The 19,146-nt window shown below is 44.2% G+C and overlaps 1 protein-coding gene across 2 annotated transcripts in view; it reads right to left on the bottom strand.

The window, feature by feature from the left end:
- SPAG1 (sperm associated antigen 1) overlaps positions 1–19,146 on the bottom strand; it is a 127,217-nt gene that overhangs the window by 63,928 nt on the left and 44,143 nt on the right. For both annotated transcript variants that reach the window (XM_077493104.1, XM_077493103.1), the window contains exons 11-12: positions 7,338–7,736; positions 6,937–7,036 (exon numbers count right to left, since the gene is read on the bottom strand). In XM_077493104.1, the coding sequence (XP_077349230.1) occupies positions 6,937–7,036; positions 7,338–7,736 (499 nt within the window). The remainder of the gene's footprint in view (positions 1–6,936; positions 7,037–7,337; positions 7,737–19,146) is intronic.

Genomic DNA, 19,146 nt, shown 5'->3' with positions numbered 1-19,146 from the left:
TGAAGGAGCTTTCACACTAAAGACAATGGTGCAGCTGTTTTAGGGCGGATTGCAGACGCTATTTCTAACGCTATAGCGCCTGCAAAACGCCCTTGGTGTGAAAGGGGTCTTAGTTTTTATACAGAGATCGACAGAGTGCCTGTCTCTATACACTGTGTATCAGAACGGTATGTTTGCTAGCACTATCCCCCTCCCAACCTGCCACTGGTTGTTAAGGATACTGTCAGCTTCACAGTGAACAGCTCCCTTGCAAGTAGTGCCATTGACAGTGAGTGGAGCCTGATGAGAAATCAGAGACATAAGTTCCCCAGAATAATTTTTCCCTCCTCCTCCCTGAAGTGATTGTAGAGTTTTTTTTTTTTGGTTTTTTGTTTTTAATAAAAAAAAGGGAGGGTATACTTACCTGCACTGTGCAAGTGTTTTGCACAGAGCTGCCTGAAGTCCCCCCGCCAGCGCTGTCCATGCCACCTCTCCTGCGTGTGCTCCCATGGTAAGCCATGTGCTATGGGGGCACATATGCTGGCATGCTCCCGACCCAAGGAGTGTGCATCCATATCCCTCCTCACAGGATTTGACTGACAGCAGTCAATGGTTCCTACTGCTCTCAGTGTGTCCTGTGACAGCAGGAAGAGAGCAGTGGCGCTACAGATGGGTGCATCGCTGGATCGAGTGAGTATTTGGGGGGGGGGGGGGAAGCGATATTGGAAGGTTTTTAAGCTCAATACAGAGATTGCATTAAGATAAAAATAAAATAAAAATTTTGACTTTACGACCACTTTAACTATATGGCTGGACTTTTACAGTTACTGTGATTTTGCAATCATACACAATGATGCCACAGTTCTTTGAAATAATGTATTGCAGTGTGCAAGATCACAAGTGCAAAGAAGCAACAAATATCAGTTGTATGAGTTTTTTTCCATAATTGCTTAATAGCAGTTTGTGGAAGTGTTGTCAGCAGTGGCGTTGTTTGGGGTGGCTTTTGGGCCTATAGCCTCAAATCTGGGGCCCATAGCCCCGAGTCTCTGCAAGGGTCCCCAAGGGGAGGGGAGACTCTCTGGGGAGACCCTGATGTAAGTGGGAGGCTTTCTGGGGACCCTGATGCAAGGGAGAGGCTCTCTGGGGACCCTGATTTAAGGGGAGACTCTCTGGAGACCCTAATGCAAGGGGAGGCTCTCTGGGGACTCTGATGTAAGGGGGGGGCTCTCTGGGGACCCTGATATACAGTAAGTGAGGGGCTCTCTGGGGATATATACACACGCACACGTATATTACTCTATATACATGTGCATGCCCGCCAAAGTCTATGACTTTCTTTACTACGCTGCTATGGGCTCTAGCCCCAGACCTTTTGTAGACCTATCATCGCCCCTGGTTGTCAGTAAAGTTAATGGATAATATACTGTATGTGAACAATTTGGAGAGATTCATAACCCTTTCACATGAACACAATCTAATCGAGGGATCATTTTGTTGCCTCCAAGGGCAGCTAGCACACCGATTTTATATAAATGCCATACATACTGAGGGGCGAGTTCTGCTTCTCTTAAGGGCCAAAAAACTGGATTTGTTTGCAGTAAACGGCACGGAACAATCACCACCCCTTAAGATTAAATAACCTTGCCCCAATCTTCATAAATCAAGTCGCAAATGCCAAACTTGGCATAAAATTGACTGTGGCGTTATTTATGGCTTCAAGGTTTTTGTGTATATATCTTATTTCTGCTGTCAATCTAGAATCTGCCCAAAAAATCCCATGGAAGGCTACTGTGTTATTTGGTTAAATGCTAGAGCTTTATATTAGACAACAGATATGTAATGTGATTGCGTTCAAAGAATTCCCGTTCTACTGTCAGGCCTGACCTTTGATCTCCCTGATCACATAACATGTAAAGGCTTTGCTGTGACTACACATGCAGTTCTGTGCCTCCGAAAACAGGCTGATCCACAAAAAGCTGATATGCCAGCTATGGATGGATATGTAGAATCAAACCCCCCCCCCCCCCCCCTAGCTTTCTTCTTTGGGAGGTCCCTGCAGGGATTTCCAGCTCTGCCTCCAATAATGCAGTTTAGCTCTTCCTGCTGCACTCTCTATTGTAAAATATTGACAACATTTAGCAGGAACGGTGAGCCCCCTAAAAGTTGGAAATGATGGGGCAGAGATTTCACTACCACAAGGGGTTTATGAAGGTCCTGGTGACAACCCAAACTAAAAAAAATGAAAAGAATAATCCACCGATCCCTAGATGGGAAATCAGGCTGGAGTCGTGAAATGAAGCGGTCAAATTTAGCCACTGCATGCCTCTTTGTAATTTCTATGGGTGCCAAAGCAATCCTTATAGATGTCTATGGGCCCAGCAGTTACTGTGAGGACACACAGCAGCCACATCTATGAATGGAAGGCCTGCAGGGCAAACAACACCAATACACTCGCCTAGACCTGATGTCTCCAGTCGGGATTATTGGAGTTCTTTAAAGTGGTATTAAATTCCAAAACCAAATATGTAACATATTGCAGCTTACTAATCATTAGATGTGGTGCCTGCATCTTTTTTTTTTTAGGCTTTTATCCCCTCTGTTTTCATCTGGTGATCTGACCGGTAACACATCTTCTGCATTAGAGCCCTCCACTCTGGATGAAGCAACAGAGACACCTTTAGACAGCAGCATTGACAGTCTGGGGGCAGGGATGTAGTAGCAAATTTAGATACGCTAAACAAATTGAAACCAAACTCCAGCTAACACTTTTTAACCACATGCCGACCAGCCGCCGCAGTTGTACTGCGGCAGCATGGTTCGCCTGTGCAAATCGCCGTTATGTTACGTCGGTAACATAAACCGCCACTAGGGGGCGCGTGCACACCCGCTTGCTCCCTGAGGAGATGTGAGTGCATGGCGGTCACGATCGCCGCCGGGCTCCCGCTCGGGGCACACGGAGATCCAGCAGCTGTGTGTGTGTAAACACACAGTTTCCGATTCTCTGAGCAGGGAACTGTCAGATCGTCTGTCCATACAGAGAATGGACAGCGATCTGTTCGTTTCCCTGCACAGTCCCATCCCCCCTTCAGTTAGCACACAAAATAGAATACACATTAACCCCTCCCCTGCCCCCTAGTGTTAACCCCTTCACTGCCAGTGACATTTTTACAGTAATCAATGCAATTTTAATCCCACTGATCGCTGTATTAATGCCAATGGTCCCAAAAATGTGTCACAATTGTCCGATGTGTCCGCCATAATGTCACAGTCATGATAAAAAATGGTGATTGCCGCCATTACTAGTAAGAAAAAAAATCTTAATAAAAATGCCATAAAACTATCCCCCATTTTGTAGACGAAATAAATTTTGCGCAAACCAATCAATCCCATATTGCAATTTTTTTTAACCAAAAATATGTAGAAGAATACGTATCGGCCTAAACTGAGGAAAAAATTTTTTTTTTATATATTTTTGGGGGATATTTATTATTGCAAAAAGTAAAAAATAATGCGTTTTTTTCAAAATTGGCGCTCTTTTTTTGTTTATAGCGCAAAAAATAAATACCGCAGAGGTGATCAAATACCACCAAAAGAAAGCTCTATATGTAGGAACAATGGACGTCAATTTTGTTTGGGAGCCACGTCGCACGACCGGTGCCAAATCTCAAAAAGTGGTCTGGCCAGCCAAATGGTCCGGGGCTTAAGTGGCTAAGCAATTACAGCAACAGATTTGTTCATTTTGGGATTTACATAAGGTTACATACAGTATGTCACAAAAGTACACCCCTCACAGTTTTGTAAATATATTATTCATACATTTTTGTAACTGTTTTAGTCTATCTTTTCATGTGACACCACTGAAGAAATTACACTTTGCTACAATGTAAAGTAGTGAGTGTACAGCTTGTATAACAGTGTACATTTGCTGTTCCCTCAAAATAACTATGTCCTAAACCGCTGGCAACAAGTGAGTACACCCCTAAGTGAAAATGTCCGAATTGGGCCCAATTAGCCATTTCCCCTCCCCGGTGTCATGTGACTCGTTAGTGTTACAAGGTCTCAGGTGTGAATGGGGAGCAGATGGGTTCAATTTGGTGTTATCGCTCTCTGAGGACCTGAAAAAAAGAATTGTTGCTCTACAAAAGATGGCCTAGGCCAATGATGGCGAACCTTGGCACCCCAGATGTTTTGGAACTACATTTCCCATGATGCTAATGCACTCTGTAGTGTAGTGGAGCATCATGGGAAATGTAGTTCCAAAACATCAGGGGGTGCCAAGGTTGGCCATCACTGGCCTAGGCTATAAGAAGATTGCCAAGACCCTGAAACTGAGCTGCAGCATGGCGGCCAAGACCATACAGCGGTTTAACAGGACAGGTTCCACTCAGAACAGACCTCGCCATGGTCGACCAAAGAAGTTGAGTGCACATGCTCAGCGTCATATCCAGAGGTTGTCTTTGGGAAATAGATGTATGATTGCTGCAGAGGTTAAAAGGGCAGGGAGTCAGCCTTGTGGCTGTGTTTTGAGTTATTTTGAGGGGACAGCAAATTTACACCCTTAGGGCCGGTTCACACTGCAGGCGAGGCGAGGCGACTCCGACTTGCCTCGCCGCGACCTGCAGCGGCCTCGGCGGCGACTTGCAAATGACTTCTGTATAGAAGTCAATGCAAGTCGCCCCGAGGTCGCCCGAAAGTAGTACAGGAACCTTTTTTCTGAGTCGGAGCGACTCGAGTCGCTCCTCTCAGAACGGTTCCATTGTACAGAACGGGGGCGACTTGCGGGAGCGAGGCGAGTCGTGTCGCCTCGCATCGCCCGCTGTGTGAACCGGCCCTTATACAAGCTGTGTTGTCACATGAAAAGATATAATAAAATATTTACAAAAAGGTGAGGGGTGTACTCACATTTGTGAGATACTGCATGCCATTTTTAAGGTTCTATGTAAATAAATAAAAGCTGACCATTGTAAGCACCCCTGGTAAAATGGTTTTCCTCAACCCCCTAAGCCCTTGTACATGGTCGGACATTCTGATGGACAATGTCCGATAGGACCGTGTTGTCGGTTAATCCTGACAGTGTGTGGGCTCCATCGGACTGTTTCCGTCGGAGTATCCGACGGACCCAGTTTTCCAACTGGGCTATAAAATTTTCCGACAACATGATCCGATCGGACTTTGTCCAAACATGTGTAGAGAATTCTGATCGGACAAAGTGCCACGCATGCTCAGATCAAATTCCTAGATCAAAGCTAATGGCTACTAGCGTGAACGTAGTCCCATTCTAATAATGAAGTTAAGTTAAGTACGATCGGCTTTTCTGACAACTTTGTCCGACTGTGTGTGTGCGCAACAGTTTCGGACAAAATCCGTCGGACAAATAGACCCAAACGGTTCGACCCAGCTCCCTTGTCACAGCATTTGATTGACAGCAGTAGGAGCCAATGGCTTTCGCTACTATCAATCTGCCCAGTGAGAAGGGAGACAGCAGCAGGAGCGATCGCAGGATCTGGTCGGGATCAGGTAAGAATAAGGGGGGGGGGGGATCCTGCAGCACAGTTTTTCTTAGAATGCATTAAAGCGGAGGTTCACATAAAAAATGAAACTTTGCTTTTCGGAACCCTCCCCCCTCCGGCGTCACATCTGACACCTTTCAGGGGGGAGGGGGGGTGCAGATACCTGTCTAAGACAGGTATTTGCACACACTTCCGGGCATAGATTCCCGTGGGAGTCTATGCCTCTTCCTGTCCCGCTGCTCTGTCTGCTGGGACACACACAGGTCCAAAAGACAGCACAGACCATTCTCATTGCGCTGCGCGACTCGCGCATGCGCAGTAGGGAACCGGGAAGTGAAGCTGCAGCGCTTCGCTTCCTGATTCCCTCACCAAGAATGGCGCCGGCAGCAGGCGTGTGCCAAGCGAATGCTTCGGCTGCCGACATCGCTGGACTCCAGGAAAGGTAAGTGTCCATTTATTAAAAGTCAGCAGCTGCAAGAGTGGTTATACTGCGCCATTGGTGGTCGGCACATGCTCCATCGTTGACTGAGTGGATTTCAGAGATGGATTATATTGTGAGGATGGAGACTCTCTTGTCGCAGGAGACGGACACTTACAAACAATGTTGTCAAATTTGGCGGCTGTGGAAGATGTTAAGGGAATCCCGTGAATTACGGAATCTGATTGGAGGTTGTAGATAGGATCTGAAAATTGGTGCAGAGTTGGGTTGAGCAAGGTGACGTTGGTTTGAGTAGTCATTTCGGGTAGTTCTAATTGTTTTCTTCTTTTTTTTTTTTTTTTTCCTCGCTGCCTCTTGATAGGGTTTGGCAGTGGGTGGGTATATGTTTTATATTTTATTATAATGTGGTATGTTCTTTATTATTATTATTTATAGGATGTGGATTATGTGTATTTTTTTTTTTGTTTTTGTGTTTAGTTGTTTGTTGGTTATGTAAATTTCTTAAAATTGTCAATAAAATTAGAATTAAAAGAAAAGTCAGCAGCTGCAGTATTTGTAGCTGCTGGCTTTTCCTTGTCAAAAAGATTTTATTGAACATACAATAGAGTATTTGACAATAGGTTAAGTACATAATATACAACAGAGTAGCTGCTGGCTTTTAATTAAAAAAAAACTTAGGTGGACTCCCTCTTTAAGGTAGGGATATGCAATTAGCAAACCTCCAGCTATTGCAAAACTACAAGTCCCATCATGCCTCTGCCTCTGGGTGTCATGCTTGTCGCTGTCAGTCTTGCTATGCTTCATGGGACTTGTAGTTCTGCAACAGCTGGAGGTCCGCTAATTGCATATCCCTGCATTAAGGTAAAAAAACCCTCAGGCTTTAGAACCCCTTTATGCAGCCACCACATCTAAGATCTGGTAAATTGCAATACAATAAATGTTATCTTTTGGGTTTAATACCACTTTGAATGCAGCGGTCAGTAAAGCATGTCGTCATCTGTGACTTACTTGTTGCAGTCTTCAATGCACTGTAAGCTATTCCCATCCTTGAGGTGACAGGCGGCTCTGTTGGAATAGAGGATTCCCAGCTCCTCGGCGTCCTCGGCTCCTGGAGTATTAGAGAGATGCATTAGTATCTAGACAAGCCGAGAGGCAGCAGCACTGCAGCACAATCTGCTGCCACTGCAGTATCCACAAACCAGGTAGCGCAGCCCTCTGATAAGCACTAATACTATGCGACCACAGCACTAAAACTGACAATTAAAACACATTCGGCTTATAAAAAAAACAAACAAACAAACAAACAATCAGCGGATTCCTGACCTGCATTTTGATAACCGCTGCATGGCCCGTCCCTGTCAAAATTCAAAGCCTGTCATTGGAAATACCAGCATGCAGATAAAACTGACCTGCGTTCTTGAGATTTTCAATCGCCTCGGAGTATTTGACGGCAGCCTCCCCAAACTGGCCATTCTTAAAGAGCTGGTTGCCTTGGGCTTTCAGCCTTGCTGATGGGGAAAGGAGCTCAGATTCCAGCTTGTCTCCCTGGCTGCCAGTCCGGGATGTGACCTCGGTGGCGGGGGCTTGTGTGCTGCCATGTCCAGGCTTAGTCTTGCCTTCAGGAGGATCCTTTGCCTGTAGATTGCCGCGGTCGTTCTTCACTCCATTCTGATTGCTAGCCTTGGTGTGCTTGGGGGTCTGATCGGCTTCTTCCTTCTTTTCAAAGGCTCTCTTAGGAAACTTTTTCTGAGCATTCCCCATTTCAGTCAGCTCGCCTGCAGTCTCTCCTCCCACTGTCACACCGGCTTCTACAAGGAAGTTACAGGCTTAGAATCGACATCAGCAGAGCAATCTACTGCACCGTCTACAGCAGGGGTGTGACAAATGCACGTTTAATGCTAATAGCAGCGATTTGACAGTTTAACCCACATAACATCAACGTATCCATTAAACACATCTAGGTAGGAGTTGTATCCCTGCAGGGAAGTGTCCATAGAGCAATACGCCCCGGGGATTGCACAGGATTGTCCCACGCATTCCCCTGTTCAGGGATTACAATTAACATACCTAATACAATAGTCATTCTTCAAGCTGGCCAGTTACATGCTAAACCTGTCAGAAGCAGATGGTCAGACACAGGGACTGGTTACACTGGCTGCTCTGCTTTGTTGCCGGATGCAGGAAAAGGGTTTGTGGCCTAAAAGAAAACATCTGCCCACTTCCCCACCATACAGATTACTGGCAAGACTTTGTAGAGGCTCCTTTTGTGGCATCATTTTACTGTACGCTGCAAAATTTCAATCACAACAGTAATGGCAGCCATACACAGAACACATTTAATATATGATCATATTATTGATCACTATCCAGGAAAAATATAAATCTGAAAGTCACAACGATCGGTTGACGCGCCATACATTTAAAGGGCAATTCCATTTTTGTGGAAAAATATAACAAAATCAATACGTTTACTCCTGTAGAACAAAAATAAAATAATTCAAATGAATAAATATTTTGTGTGTGTGTGTGTGTGTGTAATATATATATATATATATATATATATATATATATATATATATATGTGTATATATGTATGTATGAGATATTTATCCTCATTATCGTTAACAAATATATAGGAGAGAGAGAGAATTTATATATTTATTAACAACAACAAAAATTATATATATAAATAAGAGAGAGAGGGGAGAGAGAGAGAGAGAGAGAGGGGGGAGAGAGAGGGGGGAGAGAGGAGAGAGAGAGGAGAGAGAGGGGGGAGAGAGGAGAGAGAGAGAGGAGAGAGAGAGAGGAGAGAGAGAGAGGGGGGGAGAGAGGAGAGAGAGAGAGGGGGGGAGAGAGGAGAGAGAGAGAGGAGAGAGAGAGAGGAGAGGAGGGGGGGGGAGAGAGGGAGGGAGGGAGGGAGTGGGGGAGAGAGAGAGAGAGAGAGGAGAGGAGGGGGGGGAGAGAGGGAGGGAGGGAGAGGGAGAGAGAGAGAGAGAGAGAGAGAGAGAGAGAGAGAGAGAGAGAGAGAGAGAGAGAGAGAGAGAGAGAGAGAGAGAGAGAGAGAGAGAGAGAGAGAGAGAGAGAGAGAGAGAGAGAGAGAGAGAGGGAGAGAAAGAGAGGGAGAGAGGGGGAGATATATATATATATATAATATATATATATATATATATATATATATATATATATATATATATATATATATATATGCTATATCTCCATAGCTAGAGATATAGATATATATAAAAAATATCTATTTATCAACAACAAAAATAAGGAGATTATATATATATATATATATGCTATATATCCTTATTTTTGTTGTTGATAAATATAGATATATATAAAAAAAAAAAAGAGAGGGAGAGGGTGTATATATATCTTTTTTATTAACAACAAAGATAAGGATAAATATCTATCTCTATACACACACACACACACACACGGGAAAAAAAGTATTTGATCCCCTGCCAATTGTGTACACTGACAAAGAAATTATCAGTCTATAATTTTAATGGTGGGGTTATTTTAACAGTGAAAACAGAATAAGCAACACAAAATTCCACAATAATACATAAAAACACATTTCAAAAAAGTTATAAATTGATTTGCATTTTAACGAGTGAATGACTTAGTACCGTATTTTTCGCTCCATAAGACGCACCTAGGTTTTTAGAGGAAAACAAGAAAAAAAATATATATTCTGAACCAAATGGTGTACTGAAATATATTCCAGTGCCCATGAAATGTAGCTTGACCAGTGCCATAAACACAGCGTGACCATTGCCACAAACACAGCCTTACCTGATGTTATCCCATCCACCTGACAGAAGACAGCCCGAGCAGCCGAATGCTCTGTTTTCTGCGTCAGGCCCAGCCAGGAGATCGCCCGGCACCCATGGGGGGTTGGATGTCTTTCCCCCGCTCTTCTGCCTCTCTTCCGGTGGTGGCGGCGGGGGGCGGTGCCAGTGTTGGTGGGGGCGGTGCCAGCGGCAACGGGGGGCGGAGGCTGTGCCTGTCATATATTCGCACAATAAGAAGTTTCCCCCCTAATATTTCTGTCTTATGGTCCGAAAAATACGGTACTTGGTGGCAAAACCCTTGTTGGCAATCACAGAGGTCAGACGCTTCTTGTAGTTGGCCACCAGGTTTGCACACATCTCAGGAGGGATTTTGTCCGACTCAAAGTTATTAAAGTGGGACTTCAGAAATTTTTTTCAACTTTCCATCTATTAAATCTTCTGCCCTTGTTGTTTTAACTTTGGATAGTATAATTTTTTTTTTTCTGCCAGTAAATACCTCATACAGCCCACTTCCTGTTTATTGTCTGGTAAAAAGCCTAGGCTTACGACACATGCACAGCTCTCTCTCTCACTCTCCTGAGAGTTTGCCAGAAAGGGAGGTGGGATGAGTCATAAGAAGGCCAATGAGAGCTGCAGAGCTAGAGGCATGCCTCTGTGTGTCTGTGTAAATCCAGGAAGTGAACAGGCAGCAGCTTTAGCTGCCCATTGTTAAAATGGTTGCAGCCAGACTCAGTGGAGGGAGATTTCTGCAGCATATTTGGCAAATACAGAATCATAGTATATATAAAAAACTGCAAATTATGTAAGCAGACTGCAGGTCCCTCTATAGCAGGGGTGGCCAACCAGTGGCCTGGGGGCCACATGTGGCACAGTTCAGTTAACCCACAGGATAGACACAGGTGCACTATGCACATCAGTGTGAAAGCAGTTTAGGCCCTGATTACACGATCGGCCCTACCCAATCCGACCCTCGATTCACCTCTACAGAGCGGCAGATGTAAACAAACATATGTTACTAGTTGAAAAAATCCTGTATGTGCTTGTTCATTGGAAGTTGTTGTTTATTGACATGCTCAATAAAAACCTTTTTTGATTTAAAGAAATGATCACAATAATTTAAATGAAATCAATTGTCAGCTAACTTCACAGTTAGACTGGCAGACTGGCTCTGCCTCTCAGTGAGCCACTGAGAGCCAGAGCCAGCCGCTCACACCCGCTCCACAGCCTGGCGCTCGAGTGAGCACTGGAGGGGCAGATGAGTGAACACGTGACAGTCACCAGCTCTCTGCAGGCTGAGGACCAAGAGCTGAGCGATCAGCGATGTTTGTTCGCTCAGTTCTCGGTCTTAGTGATGGCAGGGAACAGCTGCAGCTGGGATCTGTGCTGCGGCCATCTAGGGGAGTACGATTTTTTTTCTGCGATTCCCATACTTTTCTTGTCAACTGATTATATTATACAGTGTTTATCACTTCATCTACTATGTTTTAAAAACATTTTTCAGGATCTAATGTACTGTATATGTAGAACAACAGAGAGATGCAATTAAATAAAATGTTTTTCTCCCTGACAAACTTGAATGGTAATTTCTGTTTAACAATAATGGGCTATATAATAATGCTCAGGGCTTAAGAGGGAATTGACACATCTAAGTGAAGTCGTGACACACTTCACACATCAGTGTGAGCTGGTGAAAGTATATTTGGAATATCTATACTGTAGACCTTTAATCAGAAGCCTGAAGAAAAACAAGACGTCCTTGACAGAAGTAGTTCTTTTTTAATAATGGTTTTCATGAATAAAATTACAGCAGCGCTTTAAAAGAGAAGTGGGTTTTTTCCACCCCACCCCATCATACTTACCCTAGGTATAGTCCCCCGCCGCCTCTTCACTGAGAAACAAGTAATCGAACACCACCAATGGCTCGGTTCTTTCGCCTTCCCGGGAAGAGAGCTGCTGACTGTCAATCAACAGCTCTCCTGATCTACTCCTCCACACTCACTGGAGTGCTGAGCTGTGGAGGAGTGGGGAGCAGCCGTCTCAGGCTCACAGCGCCTCGCCGACACGGGTATCAGTCCAGGCACCTGGCGGATCCAGACTTTATTGTCGTGATTATGTGGTGCCTGGACTGATTTCTGTGACGGGTCAAAGGAGTGCAAAACGACATGCACTCCTGTGACCTATAGGAGAAGCCCAGCCAAACGAACTCAGGCTGGACTTCTCCTTTACTTTTTTACCTGCTGGTGTCTCACCACACACCACACTTCACCAAATCTACCTTCGCTCACTGACCAGTTCTGGAGATGTCTGAATCATCCCAAAGCAATGCTTCATATCTGGTGGTTCTGTGGTCCCATTAAAAAAAAAATCTGAGACTAGGTCCTCGTAATCTAAACCAGGGTTTCTCAACCAAGCTTCTGTGAAATTCTAGGGTTCCTCCAGAAGGTTGCTAAGGGGTTCCTTAAGCAATGAGCAATTTCTGACTCTCAGATTTCTGGTAAGTTCCCATTGACACCAATGATCATTATTAGCTATCTGTAAGGGGGTAATTCCTACCAATGTCTATAAGTGTAAGGCACATTCTTCCCACTGACCATCACACTAATGTATCATGAGTTGTCATAGGTGTGCACCTCAAAGCTCAAACACACGTGTGTCTGTGTATATATATGGTGTCAGTCGGTAGAGCAGTGGACTTTGTCTGTAGGGAAGAGGATGGTGTCAGAAGGACAATGGTCAGTGTCCGTGTTTGTTTCTACTATTTAATTTTATTGTTTTTTGTTTTTTTTACAGTTTTTTTATTTTTTATTAGGAGCCCTGTTGGGGAGCTTTGTTGAAATATCAGACCCCCGATACCTCACTTTTGAAACAGAGAAAGGGACTGAGGACAGATTCCCCAGCCCCTTTCTCTGCAGCCTCAGCTGCACTACACAGTGAAACAGTTTACTATGCTTCAGTTATGAATGAACACAGTGAGTAATCGGGAGCAATCACTCACTGTGTTTATTCAGAAAAGGATGGGGCCAGTAAATTACATATTTATCTGACCCCTTCCCCCGGTCTCCATCCTAAAACGTTCCCCTGTGCGCCTGTAGCAGCAGCCAACAGGAAAGGATAGGAGGGAAGACGGAAGCACTGTGAGAGGTAACACCAGGCAGCAAGGCGCATGAGGTGATTAGGGTGTGCCCAGGCACACTTGACACACCATGTGCACATGCCTATGCAGGTTGTAAATATAGTCATTTTTATCAGGGGTTCCCTGAGACTGGAACGTTTTTTCCCAGGGTTCCTCTGTGTTGAAAAGGTTGAGAAGGGCTGATCTATACAGAGACCATTGGAATCCCATTCTCTCAACATTTCCCCTATTGTAATACTCTTATTGTCACTGGGTCTCATCAAGAAAGCCAAAAAGGGTATCTTTAGATACTTCCTTATTGCAGCTTGAACAGTGGTCCAGCAATACATAGCAATCGAACTGTGTTCTGCCCAAAATGAATGGGCTCAAATCGCACCACACAAAATCAGATGTGATTTGCACAGGAATGTGGAGTGATTCCTGTGTGATTTACATGAGGTGCACAGTGTGAACCTAGGCTCCAAGTTAATCCTGAAGTAGAATGTTCATTCTACAAAAATCAATGCCTCGTCTTGGCACTCAAACAAAATAAGTCCATGAAGGCACCATCCAATGGTTGGACAAGCAATTTTTTTACCTTCTCATCCAAGCTTTTTAAAGCCAGCATTACAATTGCGGCCATCATCTGCCTGGCCTCATGCATACTGCAAGTTCAGAAGATGGGAGTCAGCATGTCAGGTCAAGCAGTTGACGGGAAGCACCTGTAATGCCACGTACACACGATCGGAATTTCCAACAAAAAAAACATGGATTTTTTTCCCAAAGGATGTTGGTTCAAACTTGTCTTGTATACACACGGTCACACAAATGTTGGCCCAAAATTCCGAACGTGAGAACGTGGTGACGTACAAAACGTACGACAAGCCAAGAAAAAAGAAGGTCAATAGCCAGTGCGACTCCTTCTGCTTGATTCAGAGTATGCATGTACTTTTGTGCGATGGACTTGTGTACAAACAATCGGAATTTCCGACAACAAAGTGGAGTTAGCAAAAAAATTGAGAACCTGCTCTCCAATATTTGTGGCCGGAAATTCCAACAGCGAATACTCGATGGAGCATACATATGGTCGGACTTTCCAACAACACCCTCATTTCCCGTCGAAAAGTCCAACCGTGTGAACGCGGCATTAGACTTCTGTAGCTCCCAGGCCCTCTGTTTGCTAGCAGTGGTAGTTCCCTGCCTTTTTATGGGCTGTCCCAGATGTTCAAGGCCAAGACAGACCTGCTTGTTTATCAAAAAGCCAGGATGGAAGATGTTATTATTCAAGAGCCACAAAAACGACTGTGACTAGTTGCTATACAAAGGCTACTACTGCCCCCCAAACATACCTGGACCATCTAAAGATGTCAGATTTAGCCATCACTGAAAAACAATCAGATCCACTGAAAATTGGGCCACCGAGAAGGATAAAACTGCATTGGCAACTTTACAGGCACTGTGGCCCATCAAATCGTGGGTGTTGAAGTATCTCCTCAGACCCTATAACTAGGTTCATTCAAAGGCAATGTTTAAAGTGTGCTAACCCACTGCAACCATTTATAAAATCATCATTGTATAAAAGCACCCCCTGATAAAACTTAAATAAGATGAAACATGTTGGGTAAAAAATAGCTGCTTTAAACATTTTGTGGCTTAATATAATTATATCTGGATTACACCATGAGCCATTTATTTTATTGCAGGTTTTTGTTGTTTGCGATCCGCGAAGCCTTCAGAGATACATATGTGTCCTGAGAAGACTAAAGCGAGGCCATGGAGACTAGTGGAGTGCAGAACTAGAAGACAAACCACGGGGAGCACAAGGATCCGGCAAATGATGCACTTATATACAGTACCTGGCTTCAAATCAGGTCCGAAGGCAGACTGAATGTGCTACCCAACAATGATGGTGATAGTTTTAAGGCAATTAACAAAATACACATTCACTTTTGCCACACATTATGGATTAATAGAAGTTATCTGGAATTATACAGATCTACTACTGTACACACTTATTAAAGAGTAATAACTATAATTTTTAACTGTTATGCACAATCCTTTAGTGCAATAAGTTTGTTTAAAGTAAACCTGATCTAAGAGAGATATGGGGAATGCCATTCTTCAAAAAAAGGCTATGGGCCTGGCTGCCTCTGACTTCAATCTCTGAGCTGCAACAGGTGAAGCCAGACTGAGCACAGAACATGCAGACTCACTCGGAGTCAGTGAGACAAGTAGTATTAAAGCCGTTGGATCGCCAAGGAAATTAGCATTGGCAGGAGGAGGTCAGCAGGGATCGCCAAGAAACTAATATTTGCATGAATCGGTTAGCAATGGCAACCCTGTATTCTCCCTACAGGTTTGTGTTAAGCTTACTTTCTTAAATCTGAATTCGGCTGCTACAGGTAACTGCATTTTGTTACTGCACACTGCATTACTTTACTAAAGAGAGGTCAGTTGCTCTGTAACTAGGAGCTCCACACATGTCACTGTGGCCCCACGTGAACGTGAATCTCATTAAGACCCAAAGCTAATCTCATTCAGTGTGAGCTTATTACACGTGCAAGATAAGGGAATGCCAGCTGAACCATTCAAGGTTTCCAAAGGGAGAATTTGATATGAATGATATCAAGAAGATTCCTGTTTTTTCATATTATTACTCCTGCTGGAGGCAACAAAAACTTACTACAGACATAGTGGAGCAAACGACATGATTATTTTTCTATAGCAAAGACAAAACGATTAAGCAAAATAATTACAGTGATTGTTGGTAGCTTGAGCTCTACAATAGTTGGGAAGCAATATTTAGTATACGGTTTCACTGCACAGAAAGAGGTTTAATAATTTGTTATCTGTGGGCTGTACTTCAGACTTCTCTACAAGTGAGGACTCTAAGTGGTTCAGCAAAAGGTATTTATGGCTACAAAATTCCAACACGTAATAAAATGCGTTTTCCTCTAGGTCCTAAATATATTTTATATATATATATATATATATATATATATATATATATATATATATATATATATAATATATGGGACAGGTAGCAGGTACAAAGCTCCCTGGGATGAGCAGTCTTTCAGGCACAGATACCAAATCCAGTGAGGCAGGCCTACTTTTTTTTTTTTTTACACTGAGGCGCGTTACAGGCACTACAGCGCTAAAAATAGCGCCTGCATAGCGCCTGTAAAGAGTCTCTCCAGTGTGAAAGCCCAAGGGCTTTCACACTGGAGTGGCGCGCTTGCAGGACGGTAAAGAAAAAGTCCTGCAAGCCTATGCAGTGCTGTAGGAGCGGTATATACACCGCTCTTAAAGCGCCCCTGCCCATTAAAAACAATGGGGCAGCAACGCCAAACAGCCACTGCAGCAGCGCTTTTCGGGCAGTTTTAATCCTTTTTCTAACCTCCCCTTTTTTTTAACCCGGCTAGCGGCAGAATAGCGCCGCTAAAAATAGCGCCGCTTAACCGCCCACACCTCCCCACCCCAGTCGTGAAATTAGTCTTAGTGACAAACGGTGCAGTGTTTATTTGTATTATATACAGGTGCTGTGCAGTGTTCCAGAAAACAAATAGGAACAAAAATAGCAAAATAAAAACTTAGCTGTCCCGGCTCCAACTATACAATATATACAGGTCCTAACTACCAGTCTGAGCAAGCCTACAGCTTGTCAGCTTTCACAGATACAGCTTTTTACCAACCTTTTGCTCTCACAGATAGGTGTTGTCTGTGTTTCCCAGGCTGAGAGAAAAGGCTGTCTGTCACAGGTGAGGTTAAATTAGCCTGGGGGAAGGACACAAATATCCGAACTGGACCATGGATCAGAGATCCCTGAACGTGTATGAGCAGAGCCTGGGAGACATATAAACCCCGAAAAGGACTTTTCCCGGCTCTCTCTGGGACACTCTGCTACATATCCTCCCCCTTGTTTCAACCCCAGGGTTGGAAAACCTGTGGCCCAAGAGGAGTGAACACAGGACAGGGTATATATATTGCCCATATGAACACCTGGCCCATGTTTTACAGTTAAGGAGTAATCCTGTAGAGCCAAAAAACACTGGTTCATCCGTCTATTAGTCTCCTTCTTTTGGGCCATCCATTTCAGGGGAGCATGGTCAGTTATTAACTCAAAACTGGCACCCTAACAAGTAGTACCTTAGCGCGTCCACGGCTCACTTTATGGCTAAACATTCCTTTTCAATGACCGCATACTTTTTCTCATAGTCATTGAGCTTGTGTACCTGTGACAATACTGCCCTGATACCTACATCAGATGCGTCCGTCTGAACCAAAAAGTCTTTGTAGATATCTGGGGAGTACAGTACTGGCTGTGCACAAAAAGCCTTCGTCAGAACTTGGAAAGATTCCTCTGCTACTGGGGACCATTTCACCATTACGGAGTCTTTCCCTTTTGTAAGGTCTGTCAGTGTGGCAGCTATAGTTGCAAAATTCAGGATAAACCTTCTATAATACCCTGCAATCCCAAGAAAGGCCCTGACCTGCTTCTTGTTTGCAGGACACGGCCACTTCTGGATGGCTTCTATTTTATTCACTTGAGGTTTAAGGACTCCACCAATAGTGTAGCCCAAATACCTGGCTTCCTCTAAACCAATAGCACATTTTTTTTGGATTCACCGTAAAACCTTACTTGAAGAGGGGATCAAGGACAGCCTGGACACGGGGCAAGTGAGAATCCCAGTCAGTGCTATGCACAACTATGTTGTCCAGATAGGCTGCTGCATACTGTCGGTGAGGTGTTAGGGTCCTGTCCATGGCCCTCTGAAATGTTGAAGGGGCATTTTACAACTCAAAAGGCATTTTCTTATACTGAAACGACCCCTCTGGGGTCACAAACATGGTCTCTTTTTGGCGCTACCAGTCAGAGGTATTTGCCAATGTCCTTTGGTCAAGTCCAAAGTGGTCAGATAACGGGCCTTGCCAGGTCAGTCTATAAGTTAGTCTACCCTGGGTATTGGGTACGTGTCAAACTTTGTTATTGCATTAGGCTTTCTGAAGTCATTACAAAACCTCCAAGTGCCATCTGATTTTGAGACCAACACGATGGGGCTAGACCAGTCACAATTGGATTCCTCAATAACATCTAGCTCCAACATCCTTTTAACTTCATCACTGATGTCCTTTCTTCTAGGTTCGGGAATTCAGTATGGTTTGAGCTTGACGCGGACTCCAGGTTTCAGTTACAACATCATGTTGAACCGTGAAAGTTGTACCATGTAACTGAAAATTTCACGTTATTCCTTATCAGGAACTCTCTAGCTTCCTGTTTTTGGGACTAAGGCAGGGTGTCTGGAATCAAGACCTCAGGGACCAGAGGGGACATAGGCGTTACAGGGAGGGACCTCACAGTCAATGCCAGTCTATCTTTCCAGGGCTTTAACAGGTTTATATGGTATATTTGCTTGGGCTTCCTTTTACCTGTTTGATACACCTTGTAATTGACCTCCCCAACTCTTTCAATTACTTCGAAGGGACCCTGCCACTTAGCCAGGAACTTGCTTTCCACAGTAGGAACTAACACCAGGACCCTGTCACCAGGTGAGAAAGCATGGAGACAAGCCCCCCTATTTACTCTCTGCTGAGCTGCTTGGGCCTGCAGCGCCTAGAGTAGATTCAGTTCACATTGTGCGCTATACAAGTATTTCATTCATTCATGCAGTAGCTGTTCTTTTAGCATAAGCATGATTGCTGAAATCCTGTCCTGCATTTGAGTGATATGCTCAATGACACTTTTGTGGGGTGTCTGCTCCCCCTCCCAGGATTCCTTGGCTATGTCTAAGAGACCCTAGGGTGTCTCCCATAAAGCAACTCAAATGGAGAGTACCCCGTAGTGGACTGGGGTACCTCCCTGATGGCAAACATCAAGTACAGAATCAGAAAGTCCCAGTCTTTCCCATCCTTGTCAACAACCTTTTTTAACATACTCTTTAATGGTTTTATTGAAGCGTTCCACCAATCAGTTTGAGGGTGATACAGGTTTGCAACTGAGTCACCTTAAATAACTTGTACAATTTCCTAGTTATTTGTGACATAAATGGGGTGCCCTGGTCTGTAAGGACCTCCTTAGGGATCCCAACATGACTAAACACCATGAACAGCTCTTTGGCAATGTTCTTAGCAGATGCAGTGCGTAAGAGAAACGCTTTGCAGTAATGGGTAGTATAATCCATGATTACAAGAATATGCTGATGACTGCAGGCAGATTTAGGGAGTGGACCCACAATGTCCATGGCGATCCTCTCAAAAGGCACTTCAATAATGGGTAAGGGCACTAAAGGACTTCTGAAGTGGGGT

The sequence above is a fragment of the Lithobates pipiens genome, unplaced genomic scaffold (assembly GCF_037356315.1).
Source record: "Lithobates pipiens isolate NorthernLeopardFrog02 unplaced genomic scaffold, aLitPip1_a1.2 Scaffold_19, whole genome shotgun sequence".
In the NCBI taxonomy this organism is placed as follows: Eukaryota; Metazoa; Chordata; class Amphibia; order Anura; family Ranidae; genus Lithobates; species Lithobates pipiens.
Note: the sequence above shows the minus strand (reverse complement) of the source record. Positions and strands in the feature narration are given on the sequence as shown.